The following is a 23,104-nucleotide window of genomic DNA, read 5'->3' on the forward strand; positions in this document are numbered from 1 at the left end:
TTATGCCCTTTTTACCTCAGAAGTGGCTTGCCCAAATTTGCAGTCTGTAAGTGGTGTTGCAGACCAACTGCAGGGCCAAGTGCTTTCCTCCATCTTTCCCGAGAGAGGAAGACGCTAATGCGCTCAGTGAAACTAACACGCTCTGTAAGGGGTAAAGCTCCACACAACTCAGGCTTATTCTGGTTTCTGTCAGTAGCCCTCACTTTACCCAGCAAGGAACTGCTTATTTTACACACTTGACCCTGAATTCCCCTTGCCACTCACACTTGAGTTTGAGCTGCAGTTAAGTAGCCCAGGCAGAGGCTGCCCTGTTTCCACAGTCTTGGTGTGGCTTTATTTCCTTCTTCCATGCCTTTGCCCAATGATCTTTGCTATGGCCCTGAAGGCACTGACTGCCTGGCCCTATATGGCCCTGTAGCTTTGAAAAGCCTGAATTCAGGCTGGGCATGGTGGCTCACGCCTACAATCCCAGCACTAAAGGCAAGAGAATTGCTTGAGCCCTGGAGTTCGAGACCAGCCTCAGCAACATAGACCCCGTCGAAAGAGGGAGGGAGGGAAGACACAGGAGAGACCCCGCCGAAAAAGGAAGGGAGGAAGGGAGATGGGAATACCAAGGAGCGCTTTAAGGTCCCCATCTCTTGCTGTCACTTTCCCCATCTGCAGTCTGATGTAAAGCTTGAGGTAGATAGAATGTGGAAAGAGAAATTGAGGAGTGGGAAGTGTTCAGAGGGGAAACCATTTATTTGAAGGTGAGAGCCTTATAAAAAATTTTTTGGGCCAGGCGCGGTGGCTCACGCCTGCAATCCTAGCACTTTGGAAGGCTGAGGCAGGTGGATCACCTGAGGTGAAGAGTTCAAGACCAGCTTGGCCAACATGGTGAAACCTTGTCTCTACTAAAAATACAAAAATTAGCCAGATGTGATGGTGGGCACCTGTAATCCCAGCTACTTGGGAGGCTGAGGCAGGAGAATTGCTTGAACCCAGGAGGTGGAGGTTGCAGTGAGCTGAGATCGCGCCATTGTACTCCAGCCTGGGCAACAGAGCAAAAACTCTGGTCTCAAAAAAAAAAAAAATGGTGAAATGCTTTCTTCTTTGTCATCGCATCTACAGTCTCATTGGTTCTCTAAGCATCCCCAAGATGACAGAAAAATAATAGATTTCATTCTCAGAGAAACAGGCTCAGATGGGGAGGACTGGTTCAAGGGTCTGGTTTGGGGGCCATTGTGTTCTTGCATCCACACTCCCTGTCTGTGTAGGGTTGGATCAAGTAGGGAAGGGAGAGGAAGGAGCCATCTCCCAGGGGTGGAGTCCTTTGGGTGATGGGCTTTTTAAGCAGCCCTAGGGGTAGAGACAGATGGATTAACCAACCTGGGGACCTTCACACACAGATACCAGCTTTTACTCAAACAGCAGCTTTTACTGAGCTCCAGGTGGGGCTGGCCCAGCATGGCCAGTACAGCAGGCTGCCCTCGAGGGCCAGTCTGTGGCATGACAGGAAATGCAGGGGTGCACATGTTGGGGCTGCCCTTTGGCACTCACTGGGGTGGGTCAAGGGAGAGCAAACACCAAGGTCCTCTGGAGACCAGAATTGGCCAGTGCAGCCATTTGGCTTCTTCAGAACCAGCTGGGTCAGTCCCCAGGCCCTGAGGCAGTGCCTGCATCCTGGGTCCGTGGGGCACTACTGCTGTCACTGCTCTGAGGGAGAAAGACGACCAGCAGCACAATCAGGATAATGAGCAGGACACCGACCACCACCAGCCCCACGCAGATCCGGTAACGGACGTTCTCCCAGCGCTTCTTCTGGGCCAGGGTCTTTGTAGTCTTGCTGAAGGTTGAGCTCTGTGGATACCCCCAGACACAAAGTGGGAGTTAGCTGGCACCCCCTTGGCCTAGGAGCCAGCTCCTCCCAACCCCATCTCAGTAAGGCTTAGTCTCCTCCTCTATCCTCCCCATCTTGTCTACTTTCTTTCTTTTTTTTTTTTTTTTTTGAGAAGGAGTCTCTCCCTGTCACCCAGGCTGGAGTACAGTGGCACAATCTCAGCTCACTGCAACCTCTGCCTCCCGGGTTCCAGCAATTCTCCTGTCTCAGCCTCCCTAGTAGCTAGGACTACAGGCACACACCACTGCGCCCGGCTAATTTTTGTATTTTTAGTTGAGATGAGGTTTCACCATACTGGCTAGGGTGGTCTCGAACTCCTGACCTTGTGATCTGCCCGCCTCGGCCTCCCAAAGTGTTGGGATTACAGGTGTGAGCCACCACGCTCGGCCTTGTCTGCTCTCTTTCTATACCACCTGCCGTGGAACCCTCCCAGCCTGACTCATCTCAAACACCGGTGTGGCCCTTGACTTTCAGCCCTAGTGTCTCACCCTCAGTTAACAATGCCAGTACTCAGGCTGGACACAGTGGCTCATGCCTGTAATCCCAGCACATTGGGAAGCCAAGGTGGGAGGATCTCTTGGATCTAGCAGTTCATGACCAGCCTGGGCAACATGGTGAGACCTCATCTCTACAAAAAATCAAAAATTAGACAGGCATGGTGGTGCATGCTTGTAGTCTTACTTCCTCAGGAGGCTGAGGCAGGAGGATCACTTGAGCCTGGGAGGTAGAGGCTGCAGCAAATATGATTGTGCCACTGTACTAGCCTGGGCAACAGAGTGAGACTCTGTCTCAAAGTAAAAAAGAAACAAAAAACAATACCAGTCTTCTACCTTTAGGAAGGTCCACAGCTTCAAACCAAGGCCTTCTTATCTTGTGGGGTCTATCTGTTGCATGTCTAGGCTATGGGTGCCTGAGGAAACCCAGAGGCCCCACACTGGCCCTCAAGAAGGCCTCAACCCCACCAAGGAGATCCTGAATACAGCCCAAGAGAGACTTTCCTAATCCTCTCCCCTCCCCTCCGTGCTCCCCCAGGCCTCACACCATATCCAGGAGTTGGTCTGAACGCTGCTCCAGTTCGGCCAGCTTCACACCACGCTCCAGGACTTTGCCAAAGTTGTTACGCATAAGTTCCGTCACCTCGTTCGCCTGCTGCTGGCACCGCTCCAACTCTTTTCCTGCCTGGACACCAAGCCCGAGGTCAGGGCTGCATGAGGCCCCCACCTGGCCCACATCTGCCCCGAGATCTAGAAGCCTCCTTCTCCCCCTGTAGGTGGGTACAGCATGAGAGTAACAGCATCCTTCGTGTAAGGGTATGATATGTGCGGAGTGAAAGTCTGGCCTTCGGGGTGCGTGCGGCACACCTTAGGTCTCACAGGCTCCTCCCCTTGCACATCAAGGCAGGGCCTAGGGTCTAGGTAAGCCCTGGCTTCCAGCACCTCAGCTTCCTCTAAGCTGTCCCAAGGTGGGATCTTCCCAGGACCCCACCCTCCCACAAAGCTGATTCTTTTCTCACCTGCTCCAGAATGGCCTCTACCCAATCAATGCACAGCTGCCCTAAGGTTTCCCACTGGCCTAAGAAGGCAGCAAAGAATGGGTAACCAAGCTACCTGGCTGGAACACACAGGGAGGAGACCTACCCTATAGGCTAGAAAGGTAATTTTGAAGCAGCACACATCATAGTCTCTGCCTAACCCCTCTATCCCCAAACTGAGAAGCTCAGATCTTCCTCCTTGGGCCTCTGACTGGTCAGGCCAGTTCTGCCTCCTGGCCTGATCCTGCTCCCTATATCACTGCCCCAACTTCCCTCTCTGCCTGGGAACCTCAGTGGTACCGGCCTCTGGCCTCCAGCCTTCCACTCAGCTGGGGTCCTCACTGGGTCCAACTTACAGATATGAGACTAACTCTTGGATTTCCCAGCCTGGGCGGCAGCTTTGCCTAACAGAAAACACCAGCTCATTTCAGAGGACTGGGAAGGGAGGTCTTGGATCCAAGCTGGGGAAGGTTGAAATGACAGGGGAGAGAGAAAGTCTGGGTCATGTGCAAGAAAGACACTGGGCTTTGGGTGCACGTAACAGAGAGAGACCCCAGGCAGGAGGCCCTGGTATAAGCCAGAAGCCTAGGAGCAGGGACATTTCAGGGAGATGAATACCAGTGGATTAGCAAACCACAGAAACTCCTTCCTCTTAGCCTAGTTCCCCACAGCCCATCCCTGTTCCCTTCCCCTCCTTACAAGAAGGGCAAGCTTCTTTTCCTGCCAGCCCACGTCACCCATTGTCTACAACAGACATTTTGGCACTTGACTGAATTCCACTTAAAACCAGAAAACTTAAGTGTTAGAAGAGATCTGGTGGTCACAGAGGGCCACCTCCCACTCAGCCAAGAATCCTCCTTCAGGATCCTTGCAGCTGCTTGGTACACAGCCTCCAAGAATTCCCAGTGTATGAGTCCTATCTCCCCAGCTGGACCACAAACTCCCAGAGGGAGGGCAGGGAGCAGTGCCCTGCCTTTGTCCACCACCATCCCGCCGGGAGGCCAGCACAGTGCTGACCATTGCAAGCAAGGACTCAGTGAGTGGGCCAATTACGATACAGCCTAACCAAAAGCAATTCTTATTCTCAAGAGATGTTCTCCCAGCATGTTTTTCTAGCCCTGCATGAGTTTCGAGGGGCAGGCATTTGAAACCCAAATAGGTCAATATTTACCCATGAGGTAGAAAAGCAACCTGCTTCAAGAGAGGTCAGGCAAACCACTGTAGGGGACGGTGCGCTCACAGGCTGGAGGAAGCAGTAAGCAGGAAACACAGGAACAACGAAGAGAGCAGGGAAACTGCACTCTCACCTTTTCCTGAGAGTCAGCCATCACTATTATTACCACTATAGCATTCAACAAGGCTCCATCATTCAATCCTTTGAACTTCCCCACATTCAAATACTCCAAGGCAGGCTGGGCACAGTGGCTCACACCTGTAATCCCGGCATTTTGGGAGTCCGAGGCAGGCAGATCACTTGAGGCCAGGAGTTCGAGACCAGCCTGTCCAACATGGTGAAACCCTGTCTCTACTAAAAATACAAAAATTAGTCAGGCATGGTGGTGCATGCCTGTAATCCCAGCTACTTGGGAGGCTGAGGTGGGAGAATCGCTTGAACCTGGGTGGCAGAGGTTACAGTGAGCCGAGATCACACCACTGCACTCCAGCCTGGGCAACAGAGCAAAACTCCGTCTCAGCAAACAAAACAAAACAAAACAAAAAACAAAATTAAATAGTCCAAGGCAAAAACTTGAGAATGGATAAAGACTCGAAAATAAGAGTCACTGCTAGAGACTGGGAAAATGCTGGATATTATCTTTTTATTTTCTATTCTAAATGCTACAGCTGTTGTTACCTTATTCTTCAACAAGGGGTGATATTTGGGTCACATTCTCCAAAGAGCTGGCTGTGCTTCCAGCTGTAATCTGGACCAGTCTCCCCCAATGCGAAGCCAGGCCTGCCTGGAGCCAAGATGCACCCAGGCCTAAAAGAACACATTCGCTCCAGGGAACACAGAGGCCTTAGACTCAAGTCTCGGGCCCTCCTTGGCCCCCACTCAACCAGAGGAAAAAGGACACTGACTATATACACAGGTCTCTGCTGGCACTGTGAGAAATAAAGCTCCAGGGACCCTGGAAGGAGGTAAGCAAGAGGACAAGGGCCACACTGCCTTACGCCACACTGTAACTCAGCATAATATCTGCGGACAGCAGAGATGTGATAAACAGTTCCTGAATGAATGGTGCCTATATTTTTAAAGATGGGGTCTTGCTATGTTGTCCAGGATGGTCTTGAACTCCTGGGCTCAAGCAGTCCTCCCACCTCAGCTTCCCAAAGTGCTGGGATTATAGGCATGAGCCATCATGCCTGGCCTAATTGTGCCTATTCTTAAAGAGACCACTTTGCCCTGGGTAAAAGACACATGTAATACAATTAGAGAAGAGTAAAGAGTTACACTGTGCGACACAGATAGTAAGTGTCAGAGCTGCCACAGAGAGGGTGCCATGGGGGGGGTGGTGACCCCTTGAAGGATGACATGGAGCGGGGACATTCTGGCACTGAGAGCTAGGGATACACCCTGACAGTGAGGACCAGGCAGAGGATGGGAGGGACGGGGCAGGACAGAAGGCAGAAAATGTCAGGTAGAGAAGACTGGCTCCAAGCGATTGATAAAACTTAAGAGCTAGTGTGGGTTTTTGAGCCAAGGGTGACAGTGAAGAAGTGCTTCAGGATAATTTCTCTATTGGTGGTAGACAGGCACAGGTAGAAGTAAGAAAATGGCAAAGAGGCCAGCCAGAGGGGTGGAGAAGTACCATCAGCAAGACTGTGAGGAGATGGCCACCAGGCTGGAGAGGGGTGACAAGCAGAGCGTGGAGAAAGGAAGAAGGGTGAGACGGGCACTTCTGAGACCTGAGGCCAGAAGCCTTCAGGGCTTGGAATTTTGAGCCAGGGTGAGAGGGAAGCAGTGGTGTAATTGCCAGAGAGTGGCAGTTACACAGGAAATGTTCTTGACAGACTGTTGCCCCCTGTACAGAATATCCCCTCTATGACACTCAAACCTCTCAGGTTTTTCTGGGCTCAATCTCTTTGATTCCTCCTATGAAAACGCAGTTCTCAAAACCACACCATCTGGGCCAGGCACGGTGGCTCATGCCTGTAATCCCTGGACTTTGGGAGGCCAAAGTGGGCGGATCACGCCTCTACCAAGAAATACATAAATTAGCCAGGCAAAGTGATGCCTGCCCGTAGTCCCAGCTACTCGGGAGGCTGAGGCAGGAGAATTGCTTGAACCTGGGAGGCAGAGGCTGCAGTGAGCCAAGATTGCACCACTGCACTCCAGCCTGGACAAAGGAGTGAGACCCTGTCTCAAGAAAAAACAAAGAAACAAAACCAAAAACCCTCCCTATCCTAACTCTCCTTGTCTCCCCGTCTCCTGTCTAGTATCCAAGAAACTGTTCTAACTGTCATCAGATGAATGGGCGCAAGTACTGGTATAACATTGCCTCCCTAAGTCAGCACTCAGCTCAGAGACTAGGAGCAGGGCTCTGCTTTGCACCCCTCTGATCTGCCACTCACCAGCTGAGTGACTGAGACTGAGGATATGACCTTTCTGACCTCCACTTCCTCTTCTGTAAAGTGCTGATAATAATGACTTCTCATAATGTTAGCTAAGGATTATGTGACATATTGTAAATCAAAAGCTTAGCACAAAGCCTGGCACATACTAAATGCTCAATAAATAAGAGCCATTATATTGATGTGGCCCACATTTCCCTAGCTCCTTTTTTTTGTTTGTTTGTTTGTTTTAGCAGTCAGATCTCAAGAATTGTACAATATGGCCAGGTGTGGTGGCTCACGCCTATAATCCCAGCCCTTTGGGAGGCCAAGGCAGGTGGATCACAAGGTGAGGAGTCCGAGACCAGTCTGGCCAATATGGTAAAACCCTGTCTCTACTAAAAATACAAAAATTAGCCAGGCGTGGTGGCGGGCACCTGTAATCCCAGCTACTTGGGAGGCTGAGGCAGGAGAATCGCTTAAACCTGAGAGGCGGAGGTTGCAGTGAACTAAGATAGGGCCACTGCACTCCAGCCTGGGCGACAGAGCGAGATTCTGTCTCAAAAAAAAAAAAAAAGAATTGTGTAATACATGTGGTCAATAAAACCTCTTTGTTTTACAAAATGCACAGCCAAGCAAGCTCTTCCCTATGGCAAACTTGTACACATAGTACACATAATTGTTTCTAACCTGTGGCTCAGAACTTTATATGGGCCTTTGGTAACTAGCATCTAGTTTATTTTCTTTCTTTCTTTTTTTTTTTTTTTTTTGAGACGGTGTCTCACTCTGTCGCCCAGGCTGGAGTGCAGTGGCGCGATCTCCACTCACTGCAAGCTCTGCCTCCTGGGTTCACACCATTCTCCTGCCTCAGCCTCCAGAGTAGCTGGGACTACAGGCGCCTGCCACCATGCCCAGCTAATTTTTTGTATTTTTAGTAGAGACAGCGTTTCACCATGTTAGCCAGGGTGGTCTCGATCTCCTGACCTCGTGATCCACCTGGCTCGGCCTCCCAAAGTGATGGGAGTACAGGTGTGAGCCACCGCGCCCGGCTGCATCTAGTTTATTTTCATCTGGCACTGCAGGCTGTTGAGGTTTTACATCTTGAGCAAGAATAACAGCCACCATCCAATGGGCACATACTCTGAGGTAGGCACTATGCTGCTTGCTGTTCATTTTCTCTGTCTCATTTAATCCTCACCCAACAACCCATTGAAGACCATATTATTAACCCAGTTATTTTGTTTGTTTGTTTTTGTTTTGAGACAGCCTTACTCTGTCATCCAGGCTGGAGTGCAATGGCGTGATCTCAGCTCACTGCAACCTCTGTCTCCCAGGTTCAAGCGATTCTCCTTCCTCAACCTCCCGAGTAGCTGGGACTACAGGCGTGTGCCACCACACCTGGCTATTTTTAAATATTTTTAGTAGAGACGGGTTTCACCATGTTTGCCAGGCTGGTCTTGAACTCTTGAACTCGTGATCTGCCCGCCCTGGCCTCTCAAAGTGCTGGGATTACAGGTGTGAGCCACTGCGCCTGGCCTTTTCCGTTTTATGGGAAACTTTGGCTCAGAGGTGTTAAATCACCTGTCCAAGATCACAGAGCCAGTGAGTAGAAGATCTGGGAGCTGAACCAACACAGACTCCAGGCACTACATTCATAACCCGTGTGCTAAATTAGATGCAGGTACAAGGAGGTCAGACACTTTAGCTGACTGGCTAAAGAATCACCAAAACTTTTGATGCTACCAACTTAATTTGTGTGCATATGAGGGAGGCCCGTGGCTCAACACACACATTCTTTGAAGAGAGGATCATCTACAAGATTAATGAATTCAAGTAATTACTCATTCCATTTCCATCTTTCCCATCACTGCTTTGTTCCTGCTCTGTCCCCTATACTTGTCACCATGCTGGCATGAAGGACATTTCCAAGAAATCCTTGTTGGTTGAATGAGTCATAGAGAAGAAAAGAAAAGTGAAAGGAAGAAGGACCAGGGAGGGAAAGGGGATGGGTGCAAGGAAGGGAAACAGCTAAAGGGGCAAGAGTGAAAGAAGAAACAGGAAGAGGCTAGGAGATGGATGGGTGGAGGAGCGACCTCCCCAGCCTCTGCTCCACAGACTGCCTCAAATGTACCCGTGACAATCCCCAGGTTTCCCAGTATCTACCTCCCCCAATAAATTATCCCGCCTTCAGCCTTCACTTCAGGAACTTCTCCCGAAGAGCGAAGGGCCGGCTGAAGCCCACCCCGCGCCTGACCCCTTGCCCCGCACACCCTTAAGTGGGCTCTGGGTTCTGCCCTATTCTCAGAGCCTTCCTCAGCTTCCTGGCCTGGCCTCAGAGCTCAGTGCTACCTTCCTGCCCCACTTCCTCTTCCTGCCTCCAAGTTCCCTGGAGATGAGGCCATCCAGGCATTGACCCCTAACCAGGCCACATCCATCACACCTCTGTCAGTTTCTCCAAGGCAAAATCTTAAAGCACCAAGCCTACTTCCTGCCCAGTCCATCTTCCCAGGAGCCCTAGGGAAAGGGAGAAACTGGCACCAGCTGTTCCTGACATCTTCGCCTTGGAGATGGCAAGTGAGGACAGAGGCCAGGATCTGCAGCAGGAGTGGGGATGACTCAACTCAGGAATGTGTCACTAGGTAGAGGTTAGCAGGGAGTCAGGCCTGTGCCACACTCTGATAACTTCAGTGGAACTTTCAGAGTAAACATCTCCCTTTCTCTTTCTCTAGGGGAGGAGTTCGCCCTCCAACACCCTGCCATGGGGCTGGAATGGCCTCTGCCACCCCATCTGCTCAAGTTTCCAACTCCTGAGCCAGGCTTGGCTCCTCACAGCTGCGGAAAGGGCTGACGAGGTCGTTACATTTCCTACCACTTCTTAGCAGTGGGTTCTGAGTGCCAGGCGGCTCTCTGCCATTGTGTCTCCTTTAACCTCGCAAGGACCCAACAAGGCAGGTATTACTGACCCCACTTCACAGATGCGGAAAAGGAGGCTCAGGGAGGTTAAGTGACTTGTCACAGAGCTGGGATCCCAGCCCGGAGTCCGACTCCAAAGTCGGTGCTCTTAACCACTTTGCTTCAGGAGAATGGGGAGCCCGAGCCCTGCTCGCTCTGCGCGGTGCAGCCAGGACGGGGCTCACGCGTTTCTCTCTCAGGCGGCGCGCGGGGTGTGGAGGGTCCGCCCCGTCCTGCTCCAGCTGTGGTCACCGCCTCAGGTCTGACCCGCGTGGGCCCCAGGGGAGGCCCCCGCCCGCGGACTTTGGACTCCTCTCTCCCACCCCCGCCACTCGCCCTCTGCCCGTCGCAGGGCTGGCCAGCCCCGCCCGGGCCCTCACCATCGCTGCTGCCGCCGCCGCCTCGCCCGCTCCCGGCTTCTCTGCCTGCGGAGCGGCCGCAGTGCCAGTGGCCCCGAAGGAAGCGCAGGGGCGGGGCGGGGCGGGCCGCCGAGCGAGAGACCGAAACCAAGTCAAATCGAAAGCGATGGGCCACAGCCACCTGGGTCCGTAGAGTCGCCTCCTCCCGGGCCCCAGGAGCCTGAATTCGGATGACACCGCAGCCTGGTGAACGGGCACACCTCGGGGCCGGATCTGTGGAATGGGCACAGTGGAGTGAGCCCTGGAGTCTTCTAGGTCGAGTTTAGCTGAAGAGGCATCATTCATTCACTCAACAAACACCCTACGAGTGCCACGGTCAGGCACCATACTAGGTCCTGGAGATGCCATCAACAAGCCAGGCAGGGTCTTTATCACTTTGGTGAGTGCATCTCACCCAGAACCAAAAACAGGTACCCAAAAAGTTTTGAAACTAAAGACAAGTGGTGGTTGCACAACATTCTGAATACATGTCACTGATTTGTACACTTTAAAATAATAAACTGTATGTTAGGTGACTTTCACCTCTATTCAAAAAGAAAGCAGCCCCACATGGGCAAAGTACTAGCTCTAGCCTTTCTGTATGTCTTTCCTCACCATGAGGGCAAGTGCAGCTCTGTGCTGGCATGCACCCGCCATGCACCTGCTCCTCAGTCAGAGGATGTGGGAGGCTGGTGTATCTGCTACCACTTCAGAGCCTTCCTGAGCCAAATCTACCCATCCTCTCCTCTCACTGCTGCAGAGAAACCACCAGCTACCTGTTCTCCACCACTCCAAGCTGCCTCGGACATCTTAAAATAAGGTCCCTCTTTTTTTTTTTTTTTTTTTTTTTTTTTTTTGAGAGAGACAGGGTCTCACTATGTTGACCAGGCTGGTCTCGAACTCCTGGCCTCAAGCAGTTCTTCTGCCTCAGGCTTCCAAAGTGTTGGGATTACAGGTGTGAGCCACTGGGCCTGGTCCCTCAAATGAGGCCTCTCTTGACCAACAGAGTTGAAAGTTTCCCTCTCTGGGGCTGAGCGTCTGTGAATACAGAAGTTCCAGACCACGAGGGTTTCACAGACCCTCACCCCCACCTTGGACAGCCTGGGTCCCAAGGCAGAAGCTTCACTTCAGTTCCTTACACCTTGAATCCAGGAGAGAGAGGATTAACATAGTTGTAGCAAAGACTACCCCAAGGCTGGGCACGGTGGCTCACACTTGTAATCCCAGCATTTTGGGAGGCCAAGGTGGTAGGATTGCTTGAGCCCAGGAGTTTGAGACCAGCCTGGGCAACACAGTGAGACCATGTCTCTACTAAAAATACAAAAATTAGCCAGGTGTGGTAGCACACACCTGTGGTCCCAGCTACAAGAGAGGCTGAAGCAGAAAGCTCTCTTAAGCCCAGGAGGTGGAGGTTGCAGTGAGCCATGATCACACCACTGCACTCCAGCCTGGGCAATGGAGTGGGAACCTATCTCTGAAAAAATAAAAATATCACAAGGGTCTTTTCTGACCTTTCCTCCTCCCTCCCCAAATTTCAGAGCATGATTCTTCCAGAGCCTAACTTGCCAATCTAGTCCCAAATCCTGACTCTCAACCCTTCCCCTTCTTCCCAACGACAGGTTGTTTCCAATTCTGGAAAGCCTATGGAGGAAACAGGAACAGAGATAGCAAGAACCCTCCCTGCAAACCAAGGCGGACTGGGCACTGGAAAAAGTGACAGTGATGGTGGAACCTGGTAGGGAGGAGGGGGGCCTGAAGACAGAAAGGCTTATTGTGCACAGAGGGGAAGAAGGGCCATTGGCCCTGTCCTGTGACACTGACTGACTGACAGTGTCCAGCCATGGAATGCCGAGGAGAGATGCTTGCCCCCGGAGGCCTTGCTAAGTCCCAGAAGACAAGGACAGAGAAAAGACAAACAGAACATGCAGAAGCACAAGGAAAGGAATAGCAGTCCATTTCCTCCATCCCTCGGCTCTAGACTACAGGGTCGTTGAAGAGAGATGGCTCTGGTGGAAGAGGCAGGAGGCCTTCAACCAGCTTCATGCCTCAGGCTAACAATTCCAGAAGAAAAGTACTACATGGCCATGGCAGGACCCAATGGGAACACTTAAAAATCTTGCATACCACCCCAAAATGCTATGAAGGTTTTGAACTTTCCATATGCCAAGACTCCCAGAAAATTCTTGTTCTTGAGACCTGTGACAATGAATGGAACCGGGAGGAATAAAGATGGGGAGGGGGGGGGCTCCATCTTTCTTCTCCAAACATATACTCTTTGCCCTTCCAACAACTTGGACCTCAGATGAGAGAATTTCAGCCAGAAGGTATCCTCGGGAAGAAAAGAAATAGAAAAGCCAAAGGCAAAATGGGAAGAGAGAAAGTGCCTCACACATATAGGGATACTGAAAGGTCTTTATTGCCCACTGGCCACCAACAGTTTCCCAGCCACATGCTGGGCCCTTTAGGTCTCTCCAGCCCACTCTAAGGACCCAAGAAATGCAACCACAGTCCATATCTCTTTTTTCTCTCCTTCCGGGGGACCAAGGTACCTTCTGGGGCATACAACGTGGCAGCAGGGCCTTGGGGAGAGGGGTAGGAGGACCGAGCAGCATTCTCTGTAGAGGAAGATAGGAGAGGAGACCCTCTTGGCACACATTTATGGAGGGTTGTCCCTGAAGAGAAGGGCAGGTGGGAGAGGTTCCCTGTTACTTAAGAGAAGGCACCAGTGGCAAAAAGCACAATGAAGAGGATGATGATAAAAACAATCACGCAGATAAGGACAATCATCTTCACGTTCTTCCACCAGAATTTCCGAGCCACCTTCTGCGATGTCGTCTTGAAGTGCTCAGACTGTTGGGGAAAAGGCAGAGTGAGTGACCCAGTGGCTCCTCCCACTGGAACAAGAGTATAAGAGTATAAGTGCAGCCCACAAGCCATACTTTTTTTTTTTTTTTCTGAGATGGAATCTCGCTCTGTCGCTCAGGCAGTGGCTCGATTTTGGCTCACTGCAGCCTCCACCTCCTGGGTTCAATTGATTCTCCTGCCTCAGCCTACTAAGTAGCTGGGATTACAGGTGCCCACCGCCATGCCCAGCTAACTTTTGTATTTTTAGTAGAGATGAGGTTTCACCATGTTGGCCAGGCTGGTCTCGAACTCCTGACCTCAAGTAATCCGCCCGCCTGGGCCTCCCAAAGTGGTGGGATTACAGGCGTGAGCCACCGCGCCCAGCTTACAAGCCAGACATCTGTTTGTTTGCTTGCTTTTGTTTTTTTGAAACGGAATTTCACTCTGCTGCCCAGGCTGGAGTGCAGTGGCGCAATCTCAGCTCACTGCAACCTCCACCTTCCGGGTTCAAGTGATTCTTCTGCCTCAGCCTCCTGAGTAGCTGGGATTACAGGCGTGCACCACCATGTCCAGCTAATTTTTGTATTTTTAGTAGAGATGGGGTTTCACCATGTTGGCCAGGCGGGTCTTGAACTCCTGACCTCAGGTGATCCACCCGCCTTGGCCTCCCAAAGTGCTGGGATTACAGGCGTAAGCCACCATGCCTGGCCTTGTTTGTTTGTTTTTTGAGACAGTGTCTGGCTCTGTCACCCAGGCTGGCGTGCAGTGGCACAATCTCAGCTCACTGCAGCTTCCATCTCCAGGGCTCAAGCAATTCTCCCACCTCAGCCTCCCTAGTGCTGGGACTACAGGCACATGCCACCACGTTCAGCTCAAGCCATACACCTTAATACTGACACTGTAAGCTGAGGTAACAAACTGCTAAATAAAAGATGCTCTGGCCGGGTGCAGTGGCTCACGCCTGTAATCCCAACACTTTGGGAGGCCGAGGCAGGTGGATCACCTGAGGTCAGTAGTTCGCGACCAGCCTGGCCAACATTGTGAAACCCGCTGTCTACTAAAAATACAAGAAAATTAGCCGGGTGTGGTGGCAGGCGCCTGTAATCCCAGCTACTTGGGAGGCTAAGGCAGGAGAATCGCTTGAACCTGGGAGGCGGAGATTGCAGTGAGCCAAGATTGCACCATTGCACTCCAGCCTGGGTAACAGAGCAAGACTCCATCTCAAAAAACAAACAAACAAACAAAATGCTCTATCTGCCTACCTTGACAAATGTACCTTCCTAAAAATCTGGAAGGCCGGGTTGAAATTTAGAATTCTCAGGATCCTAGGAGGTCTCCACCTAGATATGACTAGGGGTCCCCTCTCTCTTCTTACCCCTGCACTGTCATGCACACTGAAGGGTCCTCGACACCTGCTTACACCCAAGGGTACAACACTGGCAGCACAATCTGCCCTTGGGAGGGCAGACCCTGGGACTGAGGGGTGCAGGCTCCAGGTGGGCACATCTCCCAGCTCCAGGACTCCTTGCCCCATCGGGACTGCTGAGGCTGGAGGAGGGACCAGGACAGTAGAGAGGGTTGGAAGTAAGGGAACTCCTCCTCCTCCACCCACTCTTCCCCATGCCCAGCAATTCAAGTTATAGACACTAAATTTCCTGGGGCTTGTCCAGGCATGGTAGCTCAAGTCTGTAATCCCAGCGCTTTGAGAGGCCAAGGCAGGTGGATCACCTGAGGTCAGGAGTTCGAGACCACCCTGGTCAACATGGCAAAACTTCGTCTCTACTAAAAATACAAAAAATTAGCCAGGTGTGGGGGTGCACACTGTAATCCCAGCTACTCAGGAGGCTGAGGCACGAGAATCATTTGAACCCAGGAGGTGAAGTTTGCAGTGAGCCGAGATTGCATTCACTCTAACCTGGGCAACAAAGTGAGGCTCTATCTAAAAAAAAAAAAAATTCCCGGGGCCATGCTACCCAAACTAAGCTACAGTTAAGCTACAGAAACAGGCAATGAGCCCCAGGGAGACAAGGGAGCAATACCCAAGAGCCAAGAGTTCACAAAGGACTCAGAAAGCCAGAGCCAGCCTCCCCGCTGAACACAGAACCTGAGGCTCCAGACTTTGCTCAACTTTGGAGTTACTTCCTCCCTGAAACAGCTGGCCTCAGCCCCTGGCTGGAGAGAGAAAAGAATGAGGTCTAGCAAGATGTGTGGGAGATATTATTTTAGCCTTCATCTAGCAGGGGACCCTGGGATCAAAGCATTTCACTGCTCTTTCCCCCTTCTTTTTAAAGCCAACTCAGCAAGATGCCAGCAATTTCCCACCCCTTGTCTAATAGCTCCTAGAAAAGGCTAAAGGCCACAGGGGGGGTTTCCTCAGAGCCAATATTTCTGCCCTGGGAAGGTCAGATCCAAATGATTGTCATGGGCAGGCTTCAAAGGGAAAACAAGTTTCCTGGGAGAGAAGCCTGAGAATGCATGGGCTGACTGAGCTATCGGTCTCAGAACATGCCGCTATGGGCGAGCTGCCACCTCAAGCCCCAGTCATGGGATCCATTCCCTGGGATCCATAACAATCTGTGGATCAGAGTAGATTCAGAAGTGGAGACTCAGCTCACATCAGCTCCCAAACCAGGTGAAAGGCAACAGAAATGTCAAACTTCTGGCCCTCCTGTCCATTTTGCCCCACCAAAAAGAAATTCCCTCCCTCCCTGTTTTCCTCCAGCCCCCAGTGGGCTCCTTGTCTCACTGTGGCTTCCAGATCCTCTGTCTTGTTGCGGAGATGTTCCAAGTTTTCCCCTCTGGCCAGGATCCGCTCCACATTCTGGGTCATAATATTCTTAACTCCCTCCACCTCACTTTGCAGATTCCGCACACGATCATTTCCTCCACCTTCACTGGCTTCCTCCTGTGCAGCAACATGGGGTTAATTAGACCAAGTGGTGGGGGAACTGGAGACTTGGCCTCAGAGGTCTGGGGAGGGTAAGGCCTCAGGCAGACTTCAGCTTTTTGTAAAATGCTTGAAATGTTTACAAAGAGAATGTTTTCATGTAGTACTTCTGTAATCAAAAATAAATGCATTTGTAAGCCCCAGAAGGTGAGATGTGATGCTAAACAGACTAGATCAAACTTCTTTTGGGGTTATTAGGGCCCCTGACAAGGAAAGGCAGCACATCACTAAATACCTCCCCACTGCTTCCTTGCTCCCTAGAGAGGGCCGTAGAATACAGCAGGGCCAGCATCTCACAGTGTTCCCTTCCAGGGCAGAGCCTACCACTATCTACAATTCCCAGAGCCACCCCCCTTTCCTGATTTCTTGGGATCCTGGTTGAAAGTGTCTGTGCTGGCCAGCAGAACACCCTCACCCAGCCCCACCCATCTGCCCCTCTAAGCCAGCTGCTGGAGCACGGCCCTGGCCGCAATGCCGTTGCTGTGACCCAGAACAACAGGCAACCAAGTACCCCAGAAGGCGCCTGGAGCCGTTGAGCCACACACTTCTGCTTTCCCCACCACTGGGCACCACGTGCAGGCACCAAGCAACTGCCTGCTTATGCAGATATTAAATAAAAATACCCGCCTGGGTGTTGGGGGAAATGGAGGACTAGTCCTCCCTGGCTGATGTCTCATCTCGGAGGCTTCATGACAAGGTTTTTGAACAAGGAGAGAAAAATATTATTAAGCTCCTCTCTCCTTGACCTCCAAAAACAGGCTAGTGGCATGGGTCAGAACTAGATTATCACAGAGAACCAACTTCTGGTTCTCTTATAAACCCTTAGTTCTCTTCTCCATGTTAATGGAGAAAGGACACCCAAAGGACTCAGTGGACACACAAATCCTTTGTGTTTCTGTGTGGGGATAAAGTGAAAGGCCGGAGAAGAGAGCTCCTGCCGCTGAGCTGGAATCTGAACCGGGAACTGCCCAGGCGCTGCCTGGTGGTGTCACAACACCCGCCTCGGGCTCCCTGGAGGAGGAAAGCACAACTCTTTGCCTGGAATTCGGAGCCCCCATCGGCGCTGGCACGGAAGCCCAGCTCCCCACCAGCACAGAGGTCAGGGGAGGGAGGGAGAAGGAGTAGAAACACCTGCCAGGACGGCTCAGAGCTATTTGCAGCCAAGTTGTCAAAGACAGGCCACAGCAGCACTGGCCCAGCCCTCTAACTTTGCCACCAACTCTCCTCCCCCTACACAGCCAACCCCCAGTCCCGAGCCCCCTCTGGCTCCTCTTTAAACCAGCCCTTTCCTAGTTCCCAGTTCACTCACCATGTCTCAGAGCAGCCCAGGCCAGTCAGCAGGTGAATTCGCCTAGTCGGCTTCCTCCCAGGGTGGCCCTCGGCTCACTTCCTGCTTGCTCCAACTTTCAGCCTGCCCCCGCCCACCTCGCATCTCGAGTCGCTCCAGCCACACCTAACTCAGGTTTCCCCAGGTAGGCGGGCACTCTTCACTGTCCTCCCAGTGGCTTCCCAAACTAGAGCTTAAACTTAAAGTAATAGGGCTCTCAGAAGCCAAAGGTCTTCTAACTTGTTAGGAATTAGAAAAAAAAGATCAAGCAGCCCTCCGAGGTTTCCTGAGGCTGGACCTTCTGATCTAGAAAGGGCAGCCACCTCCTTTTTTTTTTGTTTTTAGAGACGAGGTCTCACCATGTTGCCCAGGCTGGTCTCAAACTCCTGGGCTCAGGCGATCCTCCCACCTCAACCTCCCAAAGTCCTAGGAGCCATGATGCCCCACCAGCCATCTCCTTTTAATGTCTTGAATGTCTGACTCCAGTTTCTAGAGACTGAGATCAACCATGCCAGGCCTAGCTCACAGGGAAACAAAATGCAGTTATGAAAATGTATTACTGGATAACACTTGTTCCCAGGTCCCTGGGTGGCAGAAAGCACTAAAACCCCTGAAGTCTGGAATACTGTGATCCTGGGCTCTGATTCAGAAAGCTCTGGGTTACTAGTTACAGGCCCCTCAGGGAACCTTTTCACCTCTGTGGAGTTTGCAGGTGCTGATGTTCAGCTCAGATGGTGCTGGTAAGAAGCAAAAAGAGGCCGGGCGTGGTGGCTCATGCCTGTAATCCCAGCACTTTGGGAGGCCGAGGCGGGCAGATCCCAAGGTCAGGAGTTAAAGACCAGCCTGGCCAACATGGCGAAACCCTGTCTCTACTAAAAATACAAAATAATTGCCAGGCGTGGTGGCAGTTGCCTATAATCCCAGCTACTCAGGAGGCTGAGGCAGGAGAATTGCTTGAACCGGGGAGGCAGAGATTGCAGTGAGCTGAGATCATGCCATTGCACTTCAGCCTGGGTGACAAGAGCAAGACTCTGCCTCAAAAAAAAAAAAAAAAAAAAAAAAGAGGCAAAAAGATAGCATGTGCAGTGCAATGCCACTAGCACAGTGTCTATAATGATGGCTCACCAAACCCCTCCTTCCCTTCCAGAGTTCAGCAATTCTGCATTTCCCTTTAGGGGCTACCGCAGAGATAATTGATTCCAGTCGGTCATCAGAGGACTGCCCCAGTGGACCAGAGCAGGGGGCCCAAGGCAAAGGATTTTTCCACTAACCTGGCTCCAGGCCAGAGAAAATCTGTTCTTCCTTGACAGTGTTTATCAAGACAGAAGAACAATAACAGGGACATTCTGAAGGGAACGGACATTCTTGACCCATTCCAGAAGAAATCAGTTCCAAGGAGGAAATGTCAGCTTCTCCAACAAACACTTTTTTTTGTGTTTATTTTGTTTTGGTTTCTTGAGATAGTCTCCCTCTGTCACCCAGGCTAGAGTCCAGTGGCATGATCGTAGCACACTGCAGCCTTGAACTCCTGGGCTACAGCGATTGTCCTGCCTCAGCCTCCCCAGTAACAAACTACAGGTGCGAACCGCCATGTCTGGCTAATTTATTTTAAAACTTTTTGTAGAGATGGGGGTCTTACCATGTTGCCCAGACTGGTCTCAAACTCCTGTTCTCAAGTAATCCTCCCTCCTCGGCTTCCCAAAGTGTTGGGATCATAGGTGTGAGAAAGCCAAGAGAAAGAAAGAAAGAAAAGAGAAAAAGGAGACTAATGGAGAAAACGGAATGAGAAACTAAGAGAAAGGGAATATTACCATCTGAAAAGGCAACCAAGCAAACTTTCAGGTACATAACCCTTGGCATATGTCCCAGTCTTCTGATTTATGCCCCAGGTGGGCAGTTTACTCCTATATCTCAGAGGAAAAAGGCTGGAGAACAAGGAAAAGGTACATTCAGGAGGCTCAACTGAACCTGATTCCTGAAGGATCATGAAGTTCTCACTACTGCCAAGGTTCATTTCTGTCTCCAAACCTCTCTGTAGCGTGTTATGCTGCTGGCCATCCCTCCTGTCTCCTAATGTGCCCTTTTCCTCTCTGAATATGCCCCTAGAACCCAGCGATTCTGCCCTTGGCGATCTTTCTTTTTCTTTTCTTTCTTTTTTTGAGACAGAGTCTTGCTCTGTCACCCAGGCTGGAGGGCAGTGGCACTATCTTGGCTCACTGCCACCTCCGCCTCCCGAGTTCAAGCGATTCTCCTGCCTCAGCCTCCTGAATAGCTGGGACTACAGGCATGTGCCACCACGTCCGACTAATTTTTTATATTTTTAGTAGAGACAGGGTTTCACCGTGTTAGCCAGGATGGTCTTGATCTCCTGACCTTGCGATCCGCCTGCCTCGGCTTCCCAAAGTGTTGTGATTACAGGCATGAGCCACCGTTCCCGGGCCGTTGGCAATCTTTCTTCCATCTTCTGAAGAGAACCACTCCGTTTTAGAGCAGTGTTTCTCAGTGGGGTGATTCAGGGGTCATTTCACAATGTCTGGAGACTTTTTTGGTTGTTATAGCTGGGGGTAGGGGTGCTACTAGTGTCTGGTGGGTCGAGGCCAAGGATGTTGCTAAAATATCCTACGATGCAAAGGACACCCTCTCACAAGAAAGAATCTGGACCAAAATGGCAATTGTTTTGAGGCTGGAAAACCTTGGTCTGCCTATATGGAAGTGCAGTGCCACTACGGCTTCAATAGCCATTTATGAAAAATCCCCAAATTTATTATCTCCAGCCTGGTCCTCTCCCTCAACTACCAATGCTGCCTCTCCAATGCCCTGGACAGTTCACAGACACCTCCAACACCCAAACCAAACCCTTTATCTTTTCTCCATGTTCCTCCTCCTGGGTGGGACTCCCATTCTACCCACTTCTCAAGCTAGGAACCACAAAGCATCCTCCACATGCAAGGTCGTCACCAAGCCTTAGTTCATACTTTTTTAAAAAAATTTTTTACAAGGGCACAAAAATCAGGCAATTGGTTCATTCTTGGTCATGCCTCTCATATCCACCACCTCCTTGGTCCACCAGCTCCTGCCTCCTGATTAATGCCAGCAGCATGATCTCTTCCCTGGACAATTCCAATCCCCTCTAAATTCACCTTTCTTTTCCCATCTACCCCTCTGTGGTTGATTGCTATCTTCCAGAAACACATATTGTATGCTCCACCCTGCCTCCAGGATAGAGCCCAAACTTCTTAGCATGGCGTTCCAAGACTGTTCTCAACCTGCTTTTCTGAACTTCTCTCCCATTAGATTCACCTCCCATCCCTCCAGTCAACCAAATTGCATGTCCTTTCTCAAACATCGTACACCATCCACCTTCTATATCTTTCCCTAAGGCCTTCACTCATCACTGCTTATGACAATTCTATTCACATTTAAGACATAGCCTCCATGAAGCTTTAGAGATTTCCCCTCTGAAGCTAACTTGTTCCTGTTCTGATCTCCATCACATTTTATTTCTTTTAAAGAATCTTTCACATATTTGTCATACATATTTGACCCCCTCCAACACTCTAAGTCCTATAAAGGCAGGCAGGGACTGAGTCCTCACTTTGGTACCCTTTGTAGTATATGACATATGTCCTAGACATGTAGGCAACTCACTAAAGGTTTCAGATATTGAACTGAGAAGTCTGAAAGAAAGCTTCTTTCTCCACAATACAGAGAAAGATGATTTTTGTTGGAAAAGATTTATAGAGAAATTTCTTTCCTAAACTTTGGCCTATTTTATGGATAAATGAATGCTAAATATCACAAATCTTTGTATATTGGTCCTGAAAGGAAAAACTGGAGGTACTGAGTTAGCAAGCTCATTTATTAGCTGTATTTTTCTTTTTTTTTTTTTTTTTTTTTTGAGACGGAGTCTCACTCTGTTGCCCAGGCTGGAGTGCAGTGGCACAATCTCGGCTCCCTGCAACCTCCACCTCCCAGGTTCAAGCAATTCTCTACTTCAGCTTCCCAAGTAGCTGGGATTACAGGCGCCCGCCACCATGCCTGGCTGATTTTTGTATTTTTAGTAGAAACGGGGTTTTACCATCTTGGCCAGGCTGGTCTTGAACTCCTGACCTCGTGATCCACCCGCCTTGGCCTCCCTAAATGCTGGGATTACAGGCGTGAGCCACCGCACTCGGCTATTAGCTGTATGTTTCCTATACAGAATACTCTTGTTCACCCAAGACTATTAAGAACTTTTGATCTCCAGCTGGGCGAGACGGCTAATGCCTGTAATCACATCACTTTGGGAGGCCAAGCCAGGAGGATGCCTTGAGGCCAGGAGTTCCAGATGAGTCTGGCCAACATAATGAGACCCCATCTGTACAAAATATTTATTATTTTATTTTATTTTAGAAGCAGAGTCTCGTTCTGTCGCCAGGCTGGAGTGCAGTGGCGCGATCTCGGCTCACTGCAACCTCCGCCTCCAGGGTTTGTTGTTGTTGTTGTTGTTGTTTTTGAGATGGAGTCTGGCTCTGTCACCCAGGCTGGACTGCAAGCTCCACCTCCCAGGTTCACGCCATTCTCCTGCCTCAGCCATCCGAGTAGCTGGGACAACAGGCTCCCGCCACTACGCCAGGCTAATTTTTTGTATTTTTAGTAGAGACGGGGTGTCACCGTGTTAGCCAGGATGGTCTTGATCTCCTGACCTCGTGATCCGCCCGCCTCGGCCTCCCAAAGTGCTGGGATGACAGGCGTGAGCCACCGCGCCCGGCCCGCCTCCAGGATTTAAGTGATTCTTCAGCCTCAGCTTCCCGAGTAGCTGGAACTACAAGCGCCTGCCACCACGCCCAGCTAATTTTTGTATTTTTTTAGTAGAGACTGGGTTTCATTATGTTGGCCAGGATGGTCTTGATCTCTTGACCTCATGATCTGCCCACCTCGACCTCCCAAAGTGCTGAGATTGCAGGCGTGAGCCACTGCGCCTGGCCGATTTTATTTTATTTTTTTTTAATTTTATCTTATTTTATTTTAGAGATGGAGTCTCACTCTGTCACCCAGGCTGGAAGGCAGTGGCACAATCTCAGCTCAATGCAACCTCCACCACCTGGGTTTAAGCAGTTCTCCTGCCTCAGCCTCCCAAGTAACTGGAATTACAGGCATGCACAACCATGCCTGGCTAATTTTTGTATTTTTAGTAGAGATGGGGTTTCAGCATGTTGGCCAGGCTGGTCTTAAACTCCTGACCTCAGATGATCCACCTGCCTTGGCCTCCCGAAGTGCTGGGATTACAGGTGTGAGCCACCGGGTCTGGCCAAAATATTTTTTAAATTAAAAAAAAGTTTGAAAAGAACATGATTTCCCTCTCTCCTTTCAAAACTGCACTCATCCTTCAAAGCCCAAGTGAGACCGGGAGACCCTGTCTCAAAAAAAGCTTTCCTGATTTCTCTAGTGTAATTCATTTCTTCCTCAATGCTCCCATTGCATTCATTTAATAGTATTTATGACTTTCTACATTCTATTACTGTTATTACTATCCTATTATTTCTAAATTATTTTATTATTTTCATGTTTCCTTACCATTTAACTCCTAGAAGACAGAGGCTACAATTGAGTCATTTTCCCCTCTCTGTAACTTGTTCAGTCCTTAGCACATAACAGACCATAAATGCTGAACTTAATGGAAGCATTACTATTG

General features: G+C 50.5%; 2 protein-coding genes across 2 annotated transcripts; both read right to left on the reverse strand.

Annotated features, from left to right (window-relative positions):
• Positions 1–1,396: 1,396 nt before the first annotated feature.
• Positions 1,397–10,421, reverse strand: VAMP5 (vesicle associated membrane protein 5). Its single transcript, XM_009237127.3, has 3 exons — positions 10,295–10,421; positions 2,921–3,058; positions 1,397–1,839 (listed from the first exon to the last, which is right to left on the reverse strand). Exons 1-3 carry the CDS (start codon positions 10,295–10,297, stop codon positions 1,630–1,632), a joined length of 351 nt encoding a protein of 116 aa, XP_009235402.1. The 5' UTR covers positions 10,298–10,421; the 3' UTR covers positions 1,397–1,629.
• A 2,285-nt stretch (positions 10,422–12,706) lies between these two features.
• On the reverse strand, positions 12,707–17,471 carry VAMP8 (vesicle associated membrane protein 8). The gene is made up of 3 exons (NM_001131329.2): positions 17,413–17,471; positions 15,903–16,061; positions 12,707–13,162 (listed from the first exon to the last, which is right to left on the reverse strand). The coding sequence occupies exons 1-3, from the start codon at positions 17,413–17,415 to the stop codon at positions 13,022–13,024; spliced, it is 303 nt and encodes a 100-aa protein (NP_001124801.1). The 5' UTR covers positions 17,416–17,471; the 3' UTR covers positions 12,707–13,021.
• Between the last annotated feature and the right edge of the window lie 5,633 nt (positions 17,472–23,104).

The sequence above is a fragment of the Pongo abelii genome, chromosome 12, assembly GCF_028885655.2.
Source record: "Pongo abelii isolate AG06213 chromosome 12, NHGRI_mPonAbe1-v2.0_pri, whole genome shotgun sequence".
Lineage (NCBI taxonomy): Eukaryota > Metazoa > Chordata > Mammalia > Primates > Hominidae > Pongo > Pongo abelii.

Excerpts from the sequence above, each read along its gene's own strand:
- VAMP5 (XM_009237127.3), bottom strand. Across the intron at positions 1,840-2,920 it reads CAGACCAACTCCTGGATATG|AGCTCAACCTTCAGCAAGAC; the intron begins GTGTGAGGCCTG and ends GGGTATCCACAG.
- VAMP8 (NM_001131329.2), bottom strand. Across the intron at positions 13,163-15,902 it reads CAGAGGATCTGGAAGCCACA|TCTGAGCACTTCAAGACGAC; the intron begins GTGAGACAAGGA and ends TTTCCCCAACAG.